The sequence below is a fragment of the Hypanus sabinus genome, chromosome 6 (genome assembly GCF_030144855.1).
Source record: "Hypanus sabinus isolate sHypSab1 chromosome 6, sHypSab1.hap1, whole genome shotgun sequence".
NCBI lineage: Eukaryota > Metazoa > Chordata > Chondrichthyes > Myliobatiformes > Dasyatidae > Hypanus > Hypanus sabinus.
In genome coordinates this window covers 96,411,625-96,432,127 of record NC_082711.1, presented here as the reverse complement: position 1 = coordinate 96,432,127, position 20,503 = coordinate 96,411,625, and the positions used below count along the sequence as shown (strand labels likewise).

General features: G+C 39.8%; 1 protein-coding gene across 1 annotated transcript in view; it reads left to right on the top strand.

Annotated features, from left to right (window-relative positions):
- Nucleotides 1-1,865: 1,865 nt before the first annotated feature.
- Nucleotides 1,866-20,503, top strand: part of LOC132395171 (general transcription factor II-I repeat domain-containing protein 2-like) — an 80,735-nt gene continuing 62,097 nt past the window's right edge. Inside the window, exon 1 of the mRNA XM_059971468.1 lies at nucleotides 1,866-2,488. Coding sequence (XP_059827451.1) covers nucleotides 1,866-2,488 — 623 coding nt within the window. The remainder of the gene's footprint in view (nucleotides 2,489-20,503) is intronic.

The following is a 20,503-nucleotide window of genomic DNA, read 5'->3' as shown; positions in this document are numbered from 1 at the left end:
GACTTTGACTGTGGAATGATTTTTGGTGCCAAATGGGATGGTGTGAGTATCTGAGAAACTATTAATCAGGGATTTTTACACACAAAAGTTTCTAGAGTTTACTAGAGAATGGAGCAAAAAAAAACCCAAAAAGAATCTAGTAAGCAGCATTTCTTCAGGGGAAAACACCTTGTTAATGAGAAAGCTCAGAGGAGAATGGTTAGACTGGTTCAAGTTGACAGTAAGGTGATATTGAGTCAACTAACCATATATTACAACGGTGGTGTACAGAAAAGCATCTCTGAATGCACAACATGTTGAAAGTTGAAGTGGATGGGCTACAGCAGCAGAAGACTACGTACATGCACTTAGTGGCCCCTTTATTAGGTACAGGAGGTATCTAATAAATTGGTTACTGAGTGTACATCTGTAATACATGTGACAAAACAATTCTCAAGATGTTGTAGGTAACACAAATGTGATGTGAACTCTGAAAACTAGCAGATTTGTAACCATTAAGACTCTCTTGGATAACAGTCATGTTTATATTCTTCCAAATGTCATGAAAAAACACTTTAGTTATGTTTGGTGTTCAATTCTTTTTCACTTTAGCCCATTTAAATTACTGACTCTTAGGTGACACCATCTGGCATATTGATTGCTGTGTGAGGGGTTGATATAATTGCCGTTCCTAAACCTAATGGTGTTAGACCAGGCATGGGCAAACTACGGCCCACGGGCCATATGCTTTTTAATCCGCCCCGCAGAACTTGATGAAATTATATTAATAAACCTTGTTAACGTTTTTTCCCCGCAATTCTGGCGTTTTCCCAATAGATGATGCACTCTATATACATTGACCTTTGTTGAGGTGCAGCGTATTACTCCACATTTGTGCTTTACTTTGTGACCTGGTGGCGACCCATTTCCTGGTATATCCGAACAGGCTCACAATTAGCCAGCGTTCCGGCTAAGGGAGATAGCCTGCGGGGATTTGCAAGCACAGAGCTTTGGAGTCTCTGCGCCACGGGGGGGGGGGGGGGGGGGCAGGTTGAGGGAGGCTTAAAAGTGAGGCTTGAGATTTCGAATAAAGTTTTTTCCTTCGACTGCAGTTACCAACTCCGTGTCGTAATTTTAGCGCTCCGTGTAGCACACCGCTACAACCTCTCACCCCTTCTGTAAAGATGAGTGGAGCTAAGAAAAGAAAAGTGGATAGAGAATGTCGGGTGTTTAATAAGGAGTGGACAACTAAATATCTTTTTACCGAACACCGATCAACTGCTGTATGCCTGATATGCCAAGAGACTGTGGCGGTTTTTAAAGAATATAATATCAGCCATCACTTTGCCACAAAACATGCCAACTATGCTAGCGACCAGTCAACGAAAGAACGGGAAGCTAATGCTCAGAGGTTGGCAGCTAATTTACAGGCTCAACAAAATTTTTTTCACCGTCAAACTGCCATTCATGAGTCAAGTACCAAGGTGAGTTTTATGCTGTCATTCAAATTAGCAAAGGCCAGCAAGCCTCTGCCTGAAGGCGATTTTTTAAAGAATGTATGGTGGAGACAGCAGGTGTATTGTGTCCGGAGAGCAAAGACAAATTTGAAAAAATCAGTTTATCACGCAGGACAGTGACTCGCCGTGTGGAACTGATAGATGAAGATATAACCAGCGACTTAAATAAAAAGGCAGAGTCATTCACATTATATTCATTAGCACTGGATGAAAGCAACGATGTAAAAGACACTGCTCAGCTCCTCATTTTTATCCGAGGAATTAACAATACTTTTGAAATAATGGAGGAGTTTTTGACAATGGAGTCTCTGAAAGGAAAAAACACGGGGAGAGGACTTGTATGACCGGGTGTCTGCTGTCATCAAAAATATGAAGCTCCCTTGGAGTAAAATTATCAACGTCACAACAGATGGATCTCCTAATTTGACGGGGAAAAATGTCGGTCTGCTTAGGAGAATACAGAATAAAGTGAAAGATGAAAATCCTGACCAGGATGTTATTTTCCTTCACTGCATCATCCACCAGGAATCTCTATGTAAATCGGTATTACAGCTGAATCATGTTGTGAATCCTGTCGTAAAACTTGTCAACTTTATACGTGCAAGGGGACTTCAGCACCGTCAGTTCATCACGTTCCTGGAGGAAACTGATGCGGATCACCAGGACCTACTTTATCACTCCCGTGTCCGCTGGTTAAGTTTGGGCAAAGTGTTTCAACGAGTATGGGAGCTCAAAGAGGAGATCGGTGCATTTTTGGAGTTACTGAGGAAGGCCGGCGAATTTCCTGAGCTGAGCAATAAGAGCTGGCTTTGTGACTTTGCGTTTGCTGTGGATATATTTTCACACATGAATGAACTGAACGTGAAGCTACAGGGGAAGGATCAGTTTGTGCATGACATGTACACAAACGTGAAAGCCTTTAAATCCAAGCTGGCTTTTTTCTCCAGGCAAATTTCGAATAAGTTATTCACTCATTTTCCCACACTAGCCACGCTGGAAGAGGCCGGCGCAAATGTGAAAAAATACAGCATGTCACTGGATGCGCTGCACAGAGAATTCTGCCGTCGCTTTTCTGATTTTGAAAAAATTGACAAGTCACTTCAGTTGGTGGCCTGTCCCCGTCACAAGATCCTGAAACAGCACCAGAGGAGCTACAGCTGGAACTGATCGACCTTCAGTCTGACCCCGTCTTAAAAGAGAAGTTCAACTCTCTTAAACTGAATGACTTTTATGCTTCACTTGGTAAAGAGGTGTTTCCAAACCTCCGGAGGATGGCACAGAAGATGCTGGCATTGTTCGGCTCAACCTATTTGTGTGAACAGGCGTTCAGCGTCATGAACATCAACAAAGCCAGCCACAGATCCAAGTTAACTGACCAACACCTCAGATCCATCCTGAGAATCGCCACAACAAAACTAAATCCAGACTTTGATGCGCTAGCTAGAAAGGGAGACCAACAACACTGTTCCCGCTGAAATTAAAAATAAGTTTCTTCGTTGTGTTATGTAAAAAATGCATTTGAAAATATCTTTTTCAATAAGCCTTACATGTTACATGTCATTTCTGTTAAGTGATGGACATGAGTAGTGCGCAGGTGCACGTACGTTCTCAAAATGAAAAATGTGCTCCAGATCAAATAACGCGCTCCGCATACTGGGGCGCTCTCACTGTTCTGTCATTGTGCGGGTCATTGTTGAGTTTTGGCACAGGGGACAATTGAATAAGAAGGAGCAGGACAAGTAGACCTGCATCTCCTACCATTTTTGAAATAAAGACAGTCAGGAGGAGCGTGATGATGATAATATCTTGAAGGATAACAGAATTTTCAGTGCTTTAAAATAATAACTGTTACTATTAAAAAAGCTGTATTTTATTCATTTAATTTTCAGTGTTTTAAAAGTTATTTCAATAAATAGCTAAATACCATGGGACTTCAAAGACAGATATTTTGTTGTAATGCATTTGTTCATTTTCAATTGAAATTAAAGCACATGTTTTCTACATATCCCATGATATTTTATTTTCTCTTATGAGGTGTATTACCAAAACACTCCATCCATCTGATCCTCGTCCGGCCCCCCTGTAAAATTTTAGAACCTTTTGTGGCCCTCAAGTCAAAAAGTTTGCCCACCCCTGGTGTTAGACCGATGGTTTCTGTACCTCCTGCCCAATGGAAGTAATGAGAAAAAGGGTGTCTTTGATCATGGATGCTGCTTTCTTGTGCAAATGTTCCCTGTATTCAATGGTGAAGAGGGCTCTACCCACCATTTTTATTGGTGTTTCCATATCAGGCCATGATGCAAACAGTTAGGATACTCTCCACTGTGCATCTATAGAAGTTTGTCAATTTTTTTGGTGACAAGCCGAATCTACACAAAGCTCTAAGTGTTGGCACATCAATGACACTTCAGTGCTAGTTGAGGATCGATCCTCTGATATGGTAATGCCAAGGAATTTGCAGCTACTGACCCTTTCTACTTCTGTTCCCTAATGAGCACTGGCTCATGGACCTCTGGCTGATTTCTCCTCCTGTAGTCAAGAATCAGCTCTTTGGCTTTGCTGACAATGAGTGTGAGATTGTTGTGGCACCACTCAACCAGATGTTCAATCTCCCTCTATATGCTGATTCATCTCCACATTCAATGTATGCCAAGCAGCCATTCAATGAATGCAGTATATTAAATTCAGAAATGGATGAGTAAGTCAATTTCACTTGAAATATTGGTGAGTGGAGTGTTGACAGGCAAGCTGGGCAAATAAAAAGTCTGGTATGCACTATCTGACAGAAGAAGGTGATGTGAAGAAGGCAAGGTAATTTTTGGATGATTTGGAACAGTGTATTGGAAAGGGAGTTCCCCTTTCTGAATGTGGATGTTATATTTGGTGGTATTGGAAACGTTGAAACATGGTCCTGTGAATGTAAAGGCTGGCATTGTGCAAAGTAAGTACACAGAGAACCCTACAGTGGTTCTAGGAGAGAGAAAAATGGCTGAGATCTCAAACCAACTTGGGCATCCTGTTTCTGGAAGAAGGCTTACAGTCAGTACTGTCGAAAACAGAGTATGTTCATATACTTTAATACTACACAAATAACTTTTGTTTAGTATTCCAAATAAGCCAAGATACAGCTGGAATTTCAGAGCATTGAAGGGGAGAGAGGTCAAAATTGCCTTTAAGGAGTTGCTAAACTTACCACTCTTACAATCAATACTTGTGGAAAGAAACCATTCAGTCATTTGAGTCTATTCCTGTGTCTTGGAAATGGTGTCCTATTAGGCCTGACTACACAATTCCATCAAGGCTTTTGTTGTCAGTAGATCAGCACAATTCATTTGCAAAAAATACATGAACACTAATCTTTGAGTCAGACTTGTAGCATTTCTGTTCGGTTTTTGAGAATGGACTTCAAATGATGACTAATTCAACTTTGAGCCTAAGGCTACGTTTTATTTTTGTTGCCAATAATTACGTTACATTTCCTTTTAATGTAATAAAAGCTTTTATTGCCTATTTTCCAACATGTTTTAACACAAGTGCACTTTGCTCCTGAAATTGTACCATTCCATCATTAATGCAGTTAAATGTCCATTTGTAAATTTTGAAATCACTCAAGTGATATTTTGGATCATGTTCTAAATAAGTCAACATAACTGAAATGTAAAGTATTGAGGCTTTTAGAAATGATCAACTTTCTTTCAACTGTATGGAGAAACATGCACATCGCGTAGTGCCATTTCATATACATAGAATAATTCTATGTATATAACAGTTACCTGTACTTTGTGTTTTGTTTTATTGCTTTTATATTTATTATGTTTTTTGTTTTTTATTATTTTCTTTATGCTTGTGTTTTTTTTTATGCTGCATTGGATCCAGAGTAACAATCATCTTTGCGTCCGTGTACTAAATAATGAAAATAAGACAAACTTGAATCTTGAATCTTAAAACTTACAGAATAAAAGTGAATTTGTCACACCTCAGGGTTAATGACTTGCAAAACAGAACAGAATTCTGTTGCAAACGTGTTTTTGAATTTGGTTACAGAAAAAGAAAAGACCACCAACACTTGCCTGTTTTTTTTTTACTATCAATTAACTGAGTAAAGTTCATGGGGAAGAATATACACATTGTGATGATTATTAAGTATTTCCAAATTTTAGCCTATTATCTGTACTAAATGTATTCCACTTTTGTGGGCTGCATATATTGTTTCTTACTTGATCTGGTACTTCCATTTACATTGCATTTGTTTTCATAAATAAGCTGTAGTCCAATTTGCTTAGCTCTCTATTTTCTCTTTTGAGTCCATGGACATTTTTCTCCATCATATAACCCATTAACATTCATCTGTAAAAATACTTAAAATCTGCCTTTGGTGGGAGTGTAAGAAATTTGTTGTCTTGTTAGTTTTATTTATTTTCTGAAAGCATTTTTATCATATTTGCTACAAAATGGCCACCGCTAACACATTGAGATCAAAGGAAAAAAATGTCAAACTAAAATAAAGAGTTATGGAATGCTCCAAGTCTCCCCTCACCAGCCTGAAAAGAATGCAGTTAAGAAGTTAGATTTCTCACAAGGGATACACACAGGGAACATTTTATTGAAATGTGTTTATGATGCCGTTCATTCGCATCAATATTTCTAAATACATTGTGAATACTAATTTCCAGTAAATAAGAACTGAGCAGATAAAATTCAGAATAAGTTTCTTTCTTTTGTGTGGCATCTGGAATTAATTAATCATACTTGTAAGCAACTGTTAGCAAAAGAAAACACTTGCTCAGAATTAAACAAATTAATGCATTAATGTGCTTGGCTAATATTTACAAAACCCAAGCCAATAACAAGTGAAGTAAAGGGATACATTTTTCTATCTATCACAGCCTCTGTCCATTTTACTAAACTTACTTGTAAAATCCAGCTTTCTTCTTATAAAACCAACGTTAACTTCTGGGTCCTTTGCACTGCAGTTTTAAATGAATATATAAATCAAGGGGTAAAGCAAGAGAAGACAGAAGTAAGATGAGTTGTTGCATGATGCCATCTCCAATAGTTGTTCATTATTTTAATTGATGAGCCCTTATATCACATTCTATGGGATCCTAGTGAGTGATAAGATTATCAATGAGGTACTTAAAAGTCTCCATCATGACAACACCTACTGACTAAGGCAGCATCCACACTAGACCAGATAAATCCATAACTGAAGATTTTTCTCTTCATTTTGACCCTCCGTCCACACTGAAATGGCGTTTTCCTCCCCTGAAAATGGAGCTTTTCTAAAAAGACCTCCGGCTTGTGTAAATTTGAAAATGCTAATTGGGCAGAGTAGTGTGGACAGGGTAATCAGAGATATTTAAAAGCACTGTCATGACATGCCGGAACAGATAGTGATGGCAGCACAGCATTTCATTGTTTTCATGAACATAACCCCCACACAACCTAACAATTTCAGAACAGGCGGCAATGAGACTGAAGCCAGAAGAGTTAGAAATGTACTTACCAAATACTTTGACCCATAACTTATTGAATAAATAAGTATACTCACTTTGCCCTGTTTTCTGTCCTTGCTCGAATGAAGGTGGTTTACCTATTTATGCAAGTACTTCTCTGACAATAGTTGTGTAACAGCCTAATGCAACATAGTATGGAAATACAAGATAACACTAATGCAGAGATGTTTTATACATTTAACAAGGTGCTTTATTAATGCAACAGAGTTGGGCAGTTTTTCAATGTTCGTCGTCAGCCGGGTCATACTTTCCGTGAACTCCCTGTCGGTTGCCTCCATATGCTCCAGTATTTTTTTTTTTAGTTTTAAGTCCTCCTGCATGAGAGCCAACAGCTGTCTGACGTTTGACAATTTCCTTTAAGATTTTCTCATCTTTAACTGCACAAATGCGCACGTTCACAGCAAGTTTCAACACCAAGCATGTTGCTTGTTTTCTGTAGATGTTTCCTGTGCATACTCAGTTGGAGGACATTCTCCCAAATGCCCATTTTAATGTGGATGGAGGTATTTTCAAAAACACTTGGTGTGGGCGCCTATTGTTTTTATACGAAACCGCCGTTTTCAAAATTATCCGGTCTAATGTGGATGTAGCCTTAGAAATGTATGCATATTTTGCAATATAATCTATTGTGATTAATTATGTGAAATGCAAAGTAAGAGTTTGGAACAGAATTGGAGTGGAAGTAACTGTTGTGTTGAGACTGCGCCTCAGAGCTCAAAAACCTGAGACTTAACCAGGTTTGAGTCTCATAATGTTGCTGGCAAAATGGGAAAATCATTAGGTGTCCAGAGAAAACTTGACAGTATGTCTTTCCCAACGATGGCCATAAGGTATGTTTTGTGGTTGGTGGGGTGATATTCTAAGATTACAGTGGTCTAGATGGAGTATTCCTGCGTTTTCGATAAAGATACAGTAACTTCTCAAAGCTTCAGGCCTTCCTTAGAATCAAATGCCCATTTTGCTGAAAGGGCATTGAAGCCTCTCATTTAATGTTTTATAAAACCTAATCCCTGTTTAAATCTTCAATTTGTACACTTTAAAAGTTAAACATTTAAGGACATTTATGCCGTGTAAATACATAGGCACACATAATGATCTAGGAACTCTTCCCAGTGCTTGGATCAGATGATATCTTTCTGCAGCCTTTTATGCTTCCAACAGAGTTTTTGTTGATCTTGGCATGGGCTGTATTCACTTTGCATTGTGGAAATATAAGAGAGCAGAGTGAGAACATCTTGCTGAGATGTAGACATTTGGTTGAAAACTTGACTAGTTTGCAAGACTCTGACATTTCCTTTTACTGTCATCAGAATATAGAACTTGACAGGTCTGTCACAGTAATCTTCATCTAGACATCAACCTCTTGAGGATCTATCCTAGGCCTATTCTTTCATGAAGAAGGCATTCCAGTAGTTATATTTCATTAACAGCTTGAGGAGATCTGGTATGTCACCAAAGACCAGCAAATTTCTACTGATATTCTGTGGAGAACATTCTGACTGGTTACATTGCTGCCTGGTATGAAAACTCTAATGCAGAGTATCAAAAATAAACAACTCCTGATTGTTAGGATATTTGGCATAAACAGGTTCAGCTCTTGCTGAAATTCTGGTACTGAATTTGCAACTTGTCAGAAACACCAAACAGTTGTTCTGAATAATAAGCATTTAATTGAGTGGTTACCTTTAATTCAATCTGAAGTATTAATGTTCTTTTTCTTAAGTCTTATATGCTGCAATTTGTTTTTATGGAGAACTCCTCTTGCTTTTCAGTTAATCTTGTTTCTGGTATAATCATGAAGTTTTTACATTACTTAAACAAGTACATCACTGATTATTACCTTGTAGATCTTGTGCTTTACTTAGTTGGCAATTCACATTGTTATGCTTGCCATTTATTGGAGTACTAACAGCTTTCAAAATGGCTTCTTGGTTTAGGAGATATTTGTTAAAGCCAAAGCAGTTCATCTGTTTTGAGAAGAATTTAATATGGTGCACCCAGAAAAATGTCTCTGCTAAGAAGAGTGAATTGCAAAAGAAAATCTGGATGCTGCTTTGCCACTTTAACTTGTAACTAGCTGTAATGTATACCATGCAACAGCTGAATGTGTGACACGTTATGGAGCTTGAAGTCTGAAAAGGGTAATAATAGAATTGTTGTATAATCCAGTCTGAGAGGTTATTCATCTCAGTATTGCTGTGTTAGTTCTTCAGAAAGGCACACATCCTGGCTTTTTCCTCCCAGGGCTTTGTACTATTTTCCCATTTGGTGTCAAGAAACTTTCTTTTGAAGGTTATTATTAGATCTGCTGTTTAGCAATTATTCAGACAGTACAGCCAAAGCTATCAAAATTCATTACAAAATATATTGTCTTCAAATCACTCTTGGTTATTCTGTAAATGATTGTTTTCTTTCCTTCTAGCAACAGGCCTTTCCATCTTTTCAGTCTGAAAGCCGTTTATCCTTGTTGCTCTTAATTTTTCAATAGAGAGAAAATTGCCACTTGATCTTTTTGCTCTGAGAATAACCATTTCTTATAGCCAAGAAACCAAATGTTGTTGCAAAAGTATTGGGGCAGACTATTAACTATGCTAGGACTGATTGCTTTCTAGTATGGTTCCTGGATGTCTTTGGCATTCACAAACATTTAAAAAGACTTGAATATTTAAAAATAAATCTACATTTCAAATAAATGCTAATATACATATTAGTAACACTGGGGAAAAAAACACATGAAGGAATGTAAACTAATTAAATTAAATTAATTGAAAAAATCTACTTGTCATTCTTCCTGTAGCTGTTTTTCCTCATTGATTTTAATTGGGTTATTTGTGTCAATTTAACTTGCAACAGGCTGAGTGAACATTTTTTCCCAAGCCAAGTACTTGGGAAGTCTGACGATGTTTCCACCACACTTTGGTCTCCACTGGGAGTTTTCTGGCCCTACAGATAAAACACAGAACATTATAGTGTAGTACAGTCCTTCAGCCCAAACTGTTGTGCCAACTTTTTAATTTTACCCTAAACTCAATCTAACTCTTTCCTCCTACATAGCCCTCCATTTTTTTTAATACCTAAGAGTTTCTTAAATGCCCCTAATGTATCTTGCTCTACCACCAATACTGGCAGTGTGTTACATGCATTCTCAACACTGTGTTTTCTTTAAAAAATAAGACTTGCCTCTGACATTACCTCTGATTAGTGACATGCTCTCTAATCTAGGCAACATCCTGATAATTCTTTGCACTCTTAAGCGTTCACATTCTTCCTGTAATGAAGCAACCAGAAATATGCACATTATTCTAGGTATGACATAACCAGAATTTTATACAGCTGCGACATTACTTCATGGTTTTTGAATTCAATCCTATGACTAGTGAAGGCAAACACATCATACACCATCTTAACCACCGTATCAAATTGCATGGGAGCTTTGAGCAATCCCAAAGTGCCTCTGTTCCTTTACGCTCATCAGACTCCTCAGACTACGCTCATCAGACTCTGGAATGTGCTCCACCTGCAACTACCCTCTACCTTCGATGAGTAAGGCAATTCTGAAATAATACAGCCAAATTTCCCTGGATCGCTTCCTGACTTCCTGAATGAGTCTGCCACGGGGAATCCTATCAAATGACTTTCCAGAATCCATATGCTCCTCGTATACTGCTCTACCTTCATCAATGTGGCTTGTCACTTGCTCTAAGAATTCAGCCAGGCTTATGAGTTATGACCTGCCCCTCACAAAGCCATGTTGACTCTCCCTAATCAGACTATGCTTCTTCTAATGCTCATGAATCCTGTCTCTAAGAATCTTTAATAATTTGCCAACTGCTGAAGTAAGAATCACTCTTCCATGATTCCCAGGGTTGCCCCTACTTTCTTGAACAGAGGAATAACATTTGCAACCCCACCCCCCCAGTCATCTGGTATAACTCCTGTGAAGCTGCAAAGAACATTGCCAAAGGCATAGCACTCTCTTCCTTTGCTTTCCATAGTAACCTGAGATATTTTCCCATCTGACCCGGGAGGCTTATCTAGCCTAACATTTTTCAATTTCCAGTACATCCTCTTTCTTAAAGTTGATACATTCCAGCGTTTCAGCCTGGTTTATGCAGTTCTCACGAACATCAAGGTTCCTCTCACCGGTGAATACTGAAGCCAAGTATTCATTTAAAAACATCCCTTACCTGCTCTGACTCCAGGCATGTTTCACTTCAATCCCTGATCAGTCTTACTCTCACTCCAGTCATTCTCTTCTTCACTTGTGTATAGAATATCTTGGAGATTTCCTTGATCCAACTCACCAAGACCTTCTGATTTTCCCTTCCAGCTCTCCAAATTTTATTATTGGCTCCTTCCTGACTACCTTGTAACTCTCATGAGCCCTCTTTGGTTCTTGCTTCCTCGACCTAAAGTAAGTTTATATTTTCCTCATATTTAGATGTCCCACATCTCTTGCCAGCTATGGTTCCTTCTTCTTGCCCTTCTTTCCCAGCTTAAATGGGACAAATCTATCCAGGACACCATGCACGTGCGCCCTGAAAAATCTCCACATTTCCAAATCTTGAAGAAGTGTCTCAACAAATGTTGACAGTTTGTTAATTTCTATGGATGTTGCCTGTCCTGCTGAGTTCCTCCAGTATTTTGTGTGCTTTTCTTTGTATGTTCAACATCTGCAGAATTTCTTGTGTCCACTTTTCTTTTGTGCATTTCCATCAGCTCCCAAGTTCTTGCCTGATAGTATCATACTTTCTCATCCCCAATTAAAATTCTTCCCCATACAGTCTGCTCCAATTCCTCTCTGAGGCTATGGAAAAAATAAAGGAATTGAGGTCACTATCTCCAAAATGCTCACTCACTGAGAGATATGACACCTGGTTTGGTTAATTGTTTAACAGCAGATTCAGTCCTTCCTGGACAAGCCTATCAAATTTCACCACATCTAAACATTTTGTACTAAAGGAGTTGCCAATCAATATTAGGGGAGTTGAAGTCACCCGTGACAACAATGCTGTTATTTTTGCAGCTTTCCAAATTCTGCCTATTGATCTGCTTCTTTAACTCGGGGGTGGGGGTGGGGGTTTCTATAGACTATTCCCAATAGTGATTTCTCCCTTCCTGCTTCTGATTTTCACCCTCTCTGGCTCAGTAGAAAATCCCTGCATAATGTCCTCCTTTTCTGTAGCTGTGATACTATCTCTAATTATCACTGCCAATCCCCCTAGCCCTCTCTTTTACCTCTCACCCTATCCCTTTCAAACATCCAGCAGCCACGCTTGCTCTTATGACAGCCAACTCTCCATAACTGCCAGAACATCATAGTTCAACCTCATGACCCAAGCTCTATGTCCATCTCCTTTGTTCTTGATCCTTGCATTAAAATTGTCTCACTTCTGCCCATCCCACTGTCTGCAATTTTGTCCTATCAACTGCTTATCTTTCCTCACAGTTTACCTATATCAACCTCCCATCCTCCGACCTGTCACTCTGGTTCTCATCTCACTGCCCAAATAGTATAATTCCTTCCCTGCAGCTGTGGCAAACCTGCCTACAAAGGTATTGGACCCCTCATTGTCAGGTGTACTTTGCCTTTTCTGTACAGATCATGCCTTCCCTAGAAGAGATCACGATGTTCCACAAATCTGAAACCTTGTCTTCAGCACAAACTCTTCAGCCACACATTCATTTGCCAAATCATCTTATTCTTAACCTGACTGGTGCAAGGCACAGGCAACAACCCAGTGACCACTACACTTGAGACCCTGCTTTTCAGCTTCCTGCCTAGTTCGCTGTATCCTCTCTTGAGGACATCATCTCTTTTCCTGTCTGTGTCATTGGTACCAATAGGTACCAGAATTTCTGGTTGTTCAGACTCCCCTTTTGGAATGCCGTGGACATGATCTGAGATGTCCCTGACACTGGCACCTATGGTGCAACATACCATTCAGTGTCTTCCTTGTCTACAGCATCTCCTGTATGCTCCCTTAAATATTGAGTCTTCTAACACCACTGCACTGTTCTTCCTCCCTCTTCCCTTCTGAGCCACAGAACCAAATTAAGTGCCAGAGACCTGGTTGCTATAGCTTTCCCCAGTAGATCACTCTCCAGCAGTATCCAAAGCAGTATATCTCTTATTGAGGGGAACACTTCACTGTCTATCTCCTCTCCTGACAGCCACCCAGCAACTTGCCTCCTGCATCTTAGGGGCAACTATCTCCTTGTTCTCCCAAATGAGCAGTAGGCCATTCAGTTGCAGCTCCAGTTCTACAACACTGTCTGTAAGGACCTGTATCTGGATGCACTTCATGGAGATATACAATGGTTATTAGGGAGACTGGAGGTCTCCCGAATCTCCCACATCTGACATGGATCAATTCTCCCTTTTCTCTCCAGGCACAAACAGACAAAGAAAGAAAGGAACTTACCTTAGTCTTCTCCTCTTCTCACCACAGTGTCTTGAGCTAATGAACAAGCTCTCCACTCTAACGTTGTCCATTCACACAATGGCCACCCAACAACAGTCACTCCAGAAAAACCTCAATTCTTTTTTGAGGCTTTTGCCAAGTGCCCAATGTATCCCGATATCTCAAGCCCACCAAAAAGCTTTGAAAGAGTCCACTCACTTTTCAAAGCTTGCACTTACTCCTCTAAACAAGAGACTGCTCATGACATCTCAAGCTCACTGAAGAAATGGAGAGTTATTCGCATACGTGGAGATATTGCTATTAACTTGAGCCTCAGCCTCTGCCTGTGCTGGACTTCATTGCCACTGTGCTTAAAAATACAGATGTTTTAATAAATTGGTTCACAGTTAGAAGTTGGAAACAATAATCCCACTGGAGTGATCAAAGTTCTGCTATGTGATAAAATCAATTAATATTTGGATTGCATATTTAACAGAAAGGATTGTCTGATGTGAAATGTCACACCTCAGTATGTATAGTATGACATTCCACTGTTTTTCCCTATTTTCTTTCTTGTATTTTACAAGCTGGTATGTGATGCCAAGGACCTGGGTTGCATTAATCAAAATCTCTATTAAAATGGTCTGCTTAGAGTCTTTATGTTCCGTTTTGTTGCTGCTTTCATAAACCAGCAGAGGTAGAGCATGAGACATAATACAATTAAGTGCAGTACTCAACTGTAGAGAGTTGGTCCAACAAAATTCATCCCATGTGGTACAGCCAAATGCACCCTACAATTACATGCGTTCAGAAAAGGATGTTAAAACTTTTGACATTGTGCATGCAAAATACAGCTTTTTGCATTTGTTTGATGCTGTGTAATTGTACACTACTGCAATGCAAGTTGATAATTTAGCCTTGTGGAATATACGTACGTATGCCTATTCCATGATCAGTATTTGCCTGTGCCAATGTTCACCTCCACATGCCTCAATCACTCTTTGCTAATCTCTCCTCTGTTGGTGTTATTAATAAAATGTTATTAATAAGGTATTAGTGTTGATTGTTGTTGATAAACTGTTATTAATTATGTAGTTTCCTTTGTTTTTTGACACCTGCAAGTGTTGCTGGGTGTGTGTATATGTATATATATATTATCAATCACTATAGTATATTCTATAGGATGTATAGTGAAGTATATAGGAGTGTAAATTATAGGATACATGGTGTACTTTTATTAAAAGTATTATACAACTGCTTCAAAGGAGCAATGTGCAGCCAGGAAGAAGTTTTGTGTTCTTAGTATTTTGATTTAATATGTATGCAAATTCCTGAAAACAAGGCTTGGAGTATGTCAAAGACATCATGGTGAATGGCAGCAGAGCACTTGTAGGTTGTATACTCCACCTCCATTGAATGCCTACAATAAAGGGAATGATTATTGAAGGTAGATCTAGGACGGTTTTCTGTCTTGAATGTTAATTATATTGTTGCAGTCATCCAGGCAAGTGAAAACCCATACACTGCAATCCTGCCCTGCAGCTGAGAGTAAGACGTGGGAGTGGGGAAATGGATCAACTTACAAATAAATATCCAGGCTTCAACCTACTGGTATACTGCAGCAATTTTGTGACTCTTTGGCTAAACTTCTAGTCAGTAGTGATACTTCCAACATATTACGTTGATGGTATCAAGTTTACTGACAGTAATGCGTTTAAATGTAAAGGAGGTGATTAGATTCTTCCATGTGAAAAAGCTTCAAAAGGATGCCAATCATTCCAGTGCTCAAGACAAACAGGTTGAGCTGCCAGAATGAATATAACCAAGTGACACTCATATCTACCATGATGAAGTGCTTTAAGAGTTTGGTCATGGGTAGAATCTACTCTTCTCGAAGCAAAGCCTTGGACCTTCTGCAATTTGCCATTCGCCACAATAGGTCTACACTGGATGCAATCTCACTAGCTCTCCACTTGGCCTTGGATCACCTGGACAACAGTAATACTTATTAGAAATGAAAAATATTCTGCAGATGCTAGCAATCCAAAACAACATACACAAAATGCAGGAGGAACTCAGCAGGTCAGTCAGCATCCATGGAACTGTCGACATTTCAGGCCAAGACCATTCATCAGGACTGGAAAGGAAGGGAGGAGATGCCAGTAGAAAAAGATGGGGAGGGGAAGGTTTATTTGCTTATTGAGATACAGTGTGGAACAGGCCTTTCCTGCAATTTGAGCCATGCTGACCAGCAATTCACGATTCAACCCTAGTCTAAACACAGGACAATTTACAATGACCAACTAACCTATCAACCAGTACAAATTTGGACTGTGGGAGGAAACCAGTGCACATGGAGGGAGCCCAGATGGTCATAAGGAGAATGTACAAACTCCTTACCAGTGGCGGGATGCTGCTTGTTGACTACAGCTCACTTTTCAACACAGTTATACCCTCAGTTCTAGCCAACAAGCTCTAAAACCTGGACCTCTGTACCTCCCTCTGCTACTGGATCCTTGCCTTCACCAGGAGACTACAGTCTGTGTGGATTGGAAATAACATCTCCTCACTGAAAATCAATGCAGGTGTACCTCAAGGATGGGGGCTTTCCCACTGCTCTACTCTCTTCATTCATGACCGTATGGCTAGGCACAGCTCAAATGGCTTCAGTAAAATTTGCCAATGACGGAACCATTGCTGGCAGAATTCCAGATGGTGATGAGGAGGTATTTAGGATTGAGACAGATCAACTGGTTGAGTAGTCTTGTAACAACAACCTTGCACTCAATGTCAGTAAGACCAAAGAGTTAATTGTGGACTTCAGCAAGTGGAAGTCATGGGGACACACACCAGTCCTCACTGAGGGATCAGAAGTGGAAAGTGTGAGTGGGGTGTCAATATTTCAGGGGATCTATCCTGGGCCCAATGTATTGATCCGATTACAACGAAAGCATAAGTGGCTGTGTTTCATTAGGAGTTTAAGGAGAATTGGTATGTCACCAAAGACACTTGCAAACTTCTACAGATGTACTGTGGCAAGCATTCTAACTGGTTGCATCACTGTCTGGTCTGGAGGGGCCACTGCAGAAGACCAGTAAAAGCTGCAGAAAGTTGTAAAATCAGCCAACTCTCCAACATGTGTACTCTTTCTCCCCCCCCCCCCCCACCCCCGCATTGAGGATAGCTTCAAAAGGTGATGTGTCAAAAAGACAGCATCCATCATTAAGGACCCGCATCACCCAAGACGTGGCGTTTTCTCATTGCTACCTTCAAAGACAAGACACACACTCAATGTTTCAGGAACAGGATCTTCCACTCTGCTGTCACATTTCTGAATGGGCAATGAACCCATGAACAGTTCCTCAGTATTTTTCCCTCTCTTTTGCACTATTTATTTTATATATAATATTTATAGTATTTTTAGTGTTACTATGTATTGCAATGTACTACTGCAAACCAACAAATTTCATGCCATGTGCCATATGCTGGTGATATTAAATCTGATTCTGATTCTGAAAAGGTTATCACTAGGCACATGCATGGATCACCTATTGCTTACTAACTGCTTTTCCCTCAAATCCAGGACTTTTCCAAGATTTGATGTTTGGGTGTATATACTGCATCATTATTTGCATTGCAACTGGAACTATGCAGATATTAATAAATGTTTTTACTTCTGATTTTCTGTTGGAAGGAATGCTATTAATGAATCAGTTGAAGTTAGTCAGATCATGTACCTGCATCAAGGATCTGAGAAGGTTTCTCTCTAATAACCATAGTGATTTTAGGTTTAGGGTGACTTCATCCCAAAAAATGTCTTTTGGTCTCCACTAGCTTCAGTATTTTCAGTCCTCCTTGGTATTCACTCAATTACTGTCTTGTCATCACTAAAACTCTGGAATCGGGCTCTGAAACACAGCAACTGTTATGCCTTCTTTGTAGTTGGGCCCAGGATAGATCATCTGAAATATTGACACCCAGAAACCTGAAACTGCTCACACTTTCCACATCTGAATAGAATGAGGTGTTGCTCCTACAGCCTGAGTGTGGCCTCATCATGGCAGTAGAGGAGATGATTAGTAGACATATCAGAATGGAATGGGCAATTGAACTGAGATGGATACAGCAACCACCAGATATCCTACCTTTTGTGGTGGACAGAATGAAAACACTTGGCAAAGTGGTCCCTCAATTTGCGTTGCGTCTAACCAATGTAGAGGAGGCAGCATCGAGAGCACTGGATACAATAGATGACCATGACAGGCTTATTAGTGAAGGATCAACTGACCTGAAAGGACTTTCTGTGGCCCTAAATGTTGATGATGCAGGAGGTGTAGGGGCAGATGTAGCACTTGTTCCATGTTCAGGGATGAGTAACAGGAAGGAGATTAGTGGAGAGGAATGAGTGGCAAGGGAGTTGTGTAGAGAGCAATTCGTATGGAAAGTGGAGGGCGGGGAGGGAAGCATATGCCTGGTGATAGGATCCCTCCTATTATGTTTGTATTTGGGTTGTTGTGTTATTCTTGAACTGTCATTCAGATAGTTTGCCACACATATTTGTGAATGCAAGTGGCATTCTGGATAAAAGGTGAATATTCTTAGAAAAGTACATCACAGAAACAGGCCCTTTGGCCCATCTTGTCCATGTGGAAATACTTAAACTGTTTACTCTCATCAACCTGCACTGGAAATATATCCCTCAAGACCCCTACCATCTATGTACCTATCCAAACCTCTCTTAAATTTTGAAATTGAGTTTGCATGCTCCACTTGCGCTGGCAGCTCATTCCACACTCTCACGACCCTCTGAAAGAAGAAATTTCCCCTTGTGTTCCCCTTAAACATTTCACCTTTCACCCATAACCCATGGCCTCTAGTTGAAGTCCCACATAATTTAAATGGGGAAAAAGCCTGTTTGCATTTACCCTATCTATACCTCTCAATTGTGTATACCTCTTTAAATCTCTTCTCAATTAAAGTTGTAACCTATTCATCTTTCCTTATAACTCGGGTCCTCCAGTCCTGGCAACGTGCTTGGAAACTCTCTATGCACTCTTTCAACCTCAATTACATCTTTCCTGTAGACATGCAACCAAAACTGCACACAATACTCCAAATTAGGTCTCACCAATGTCTTACATAACTTCAAAATCCAGTAACATCCTATCTCCTGTACTCAATATTTTTATTTATATAGGCCAATCTGCCAAAAGCTTTCTTTACGGCCCTATCTACCTGTGACTTTCAATGGATTATGGACCCAATTCCTTTGTTCTACTGCACTCCTCAGTGCCCTACCATTCACTGTGTAAGACCTACCCTGGCTGTTCATACTAAAATGCAACACCTCGCATTTGTCTGAATTAAACCTCATCTGCCATTCTTCTGACCATTTCTCCTGTTGGTCCAGATCCCTCTGCAAGCCATGTTAGCCTTTTTCATTGTCCACTATGCCCCAAATCTTGATGTCATCCACAAATTTGCTGATCCAGATTATTGAAATAGATGACAAACAACAACGGACTCAGCACCAATCCCCACGGCACTCCAGTAGTCACAGGCCTCCGGTCAGGGAGGAAACCATCTATTACCACTCTCTGGCTTATTCTACATAGCCAATGTCTAATCCAGTTTACTACCTCAAATTGCATGCCGAGCAACTGAACCTTAACAAATCTACCATGGGGGACTGTGTTAAATGCCTTACTAAAGTCCATGTCGACAACATCCACTACCTTCATCAACTTTTCTGGTAACTTCCTCAAAAAAACTCTATAAGATTGGTTAGACATGACCTAGCACACACAAAAACATGTGGACCATCCTCAATCCATGTCCTTTCAACTGCATAGATATCCAGTCCCTCAGAATAACTTCCAATAACATTCACACTATTGATATCAGGCTCACTGACCAAAACCTTTCTGGTTTGTCTGGTTTGAACAATGGAACAACATTGGTTATCTTCCAATCCTCTGGCACCTCACAATTTCTGCACTTGACTCCCACAAGGTCTGAGGGAACACCTTGTCAGGCCCTGGGGATTTATCAGAATCCGAATCAGACTCAGAATCAGACTTTAATCGCCAAGTACCTGTACACACACAAGGAATTTACTTCCGGCAGATGTTGTCTCTCTGCTCATAACAGATGATAAATATAAATGAAAATATAGATTATACATACAAGTAGTGCAATCCAAGTAATAGTTAGCTGACAGTTATGCATCCTAAGTTGCCTCAGGACAGCAAAAACCCACTCTGTAATCTGTATAGGGTCCATGAAGTTGATGCCACTTTGCCTCACTTCTATAGACTCTGTCCATCTCCTGAATAAATACAGAAGGAAAAGTATTATTTAAGATTTCCCCCATCTCTTCTGGCTCTACACATGGATTACCATTCTGATCCTCCAGAAGACCAATTTTGTCCCTTGCCATCCTTTATACAGACCAAATGAATTCAGGATACTTTAGTAAGTAAGAGGCATAAAGTATTTTTGAAGCACTATTATGATGTAGCAAGGATTATCATTTAGACATTATTTTTCAGTTTTTAAAAATATCCCCTAATGACTTTTGCAGTGAACTGATCTTGCAAAAACCAAGCAAGACACTATGATTGCAGGTTTACTCTCTGCTCTAGAATGCCTGAAGGATGTGGCCACGAAGGAAATGTGACTTTATTAAACACATTGACTTTACTAAACACAATTGACTTTACAACTCAGTTGCTTACTGCCTCCCTTCTTTGCCCTTGGCATCCCTCCTGTCTGTCATCCACTGATGCTCGGTATCTGAATATTGGATGAACGAGGAGCTAGATTCTGGAATGACTTCTGTTCACTGATTCTGATTTGCATTCTGTGGCCACTTTATTAGGTACACCTTTACACCTCATTAATGTAAATATCTAATCAGTCAATCATGTGGCAGTAACTTAATCCATAAAAACATACAGATATTGTCGAGCGTTCTGGTTGCTGTACAGAACAAATATCAGAATGAGAAAGAAATGTGATCTAAGTGAATTTGACCATAATTTGATTGTTGGTGCCAGATGGGGTGGGTTGAGTATTGCACAACAGT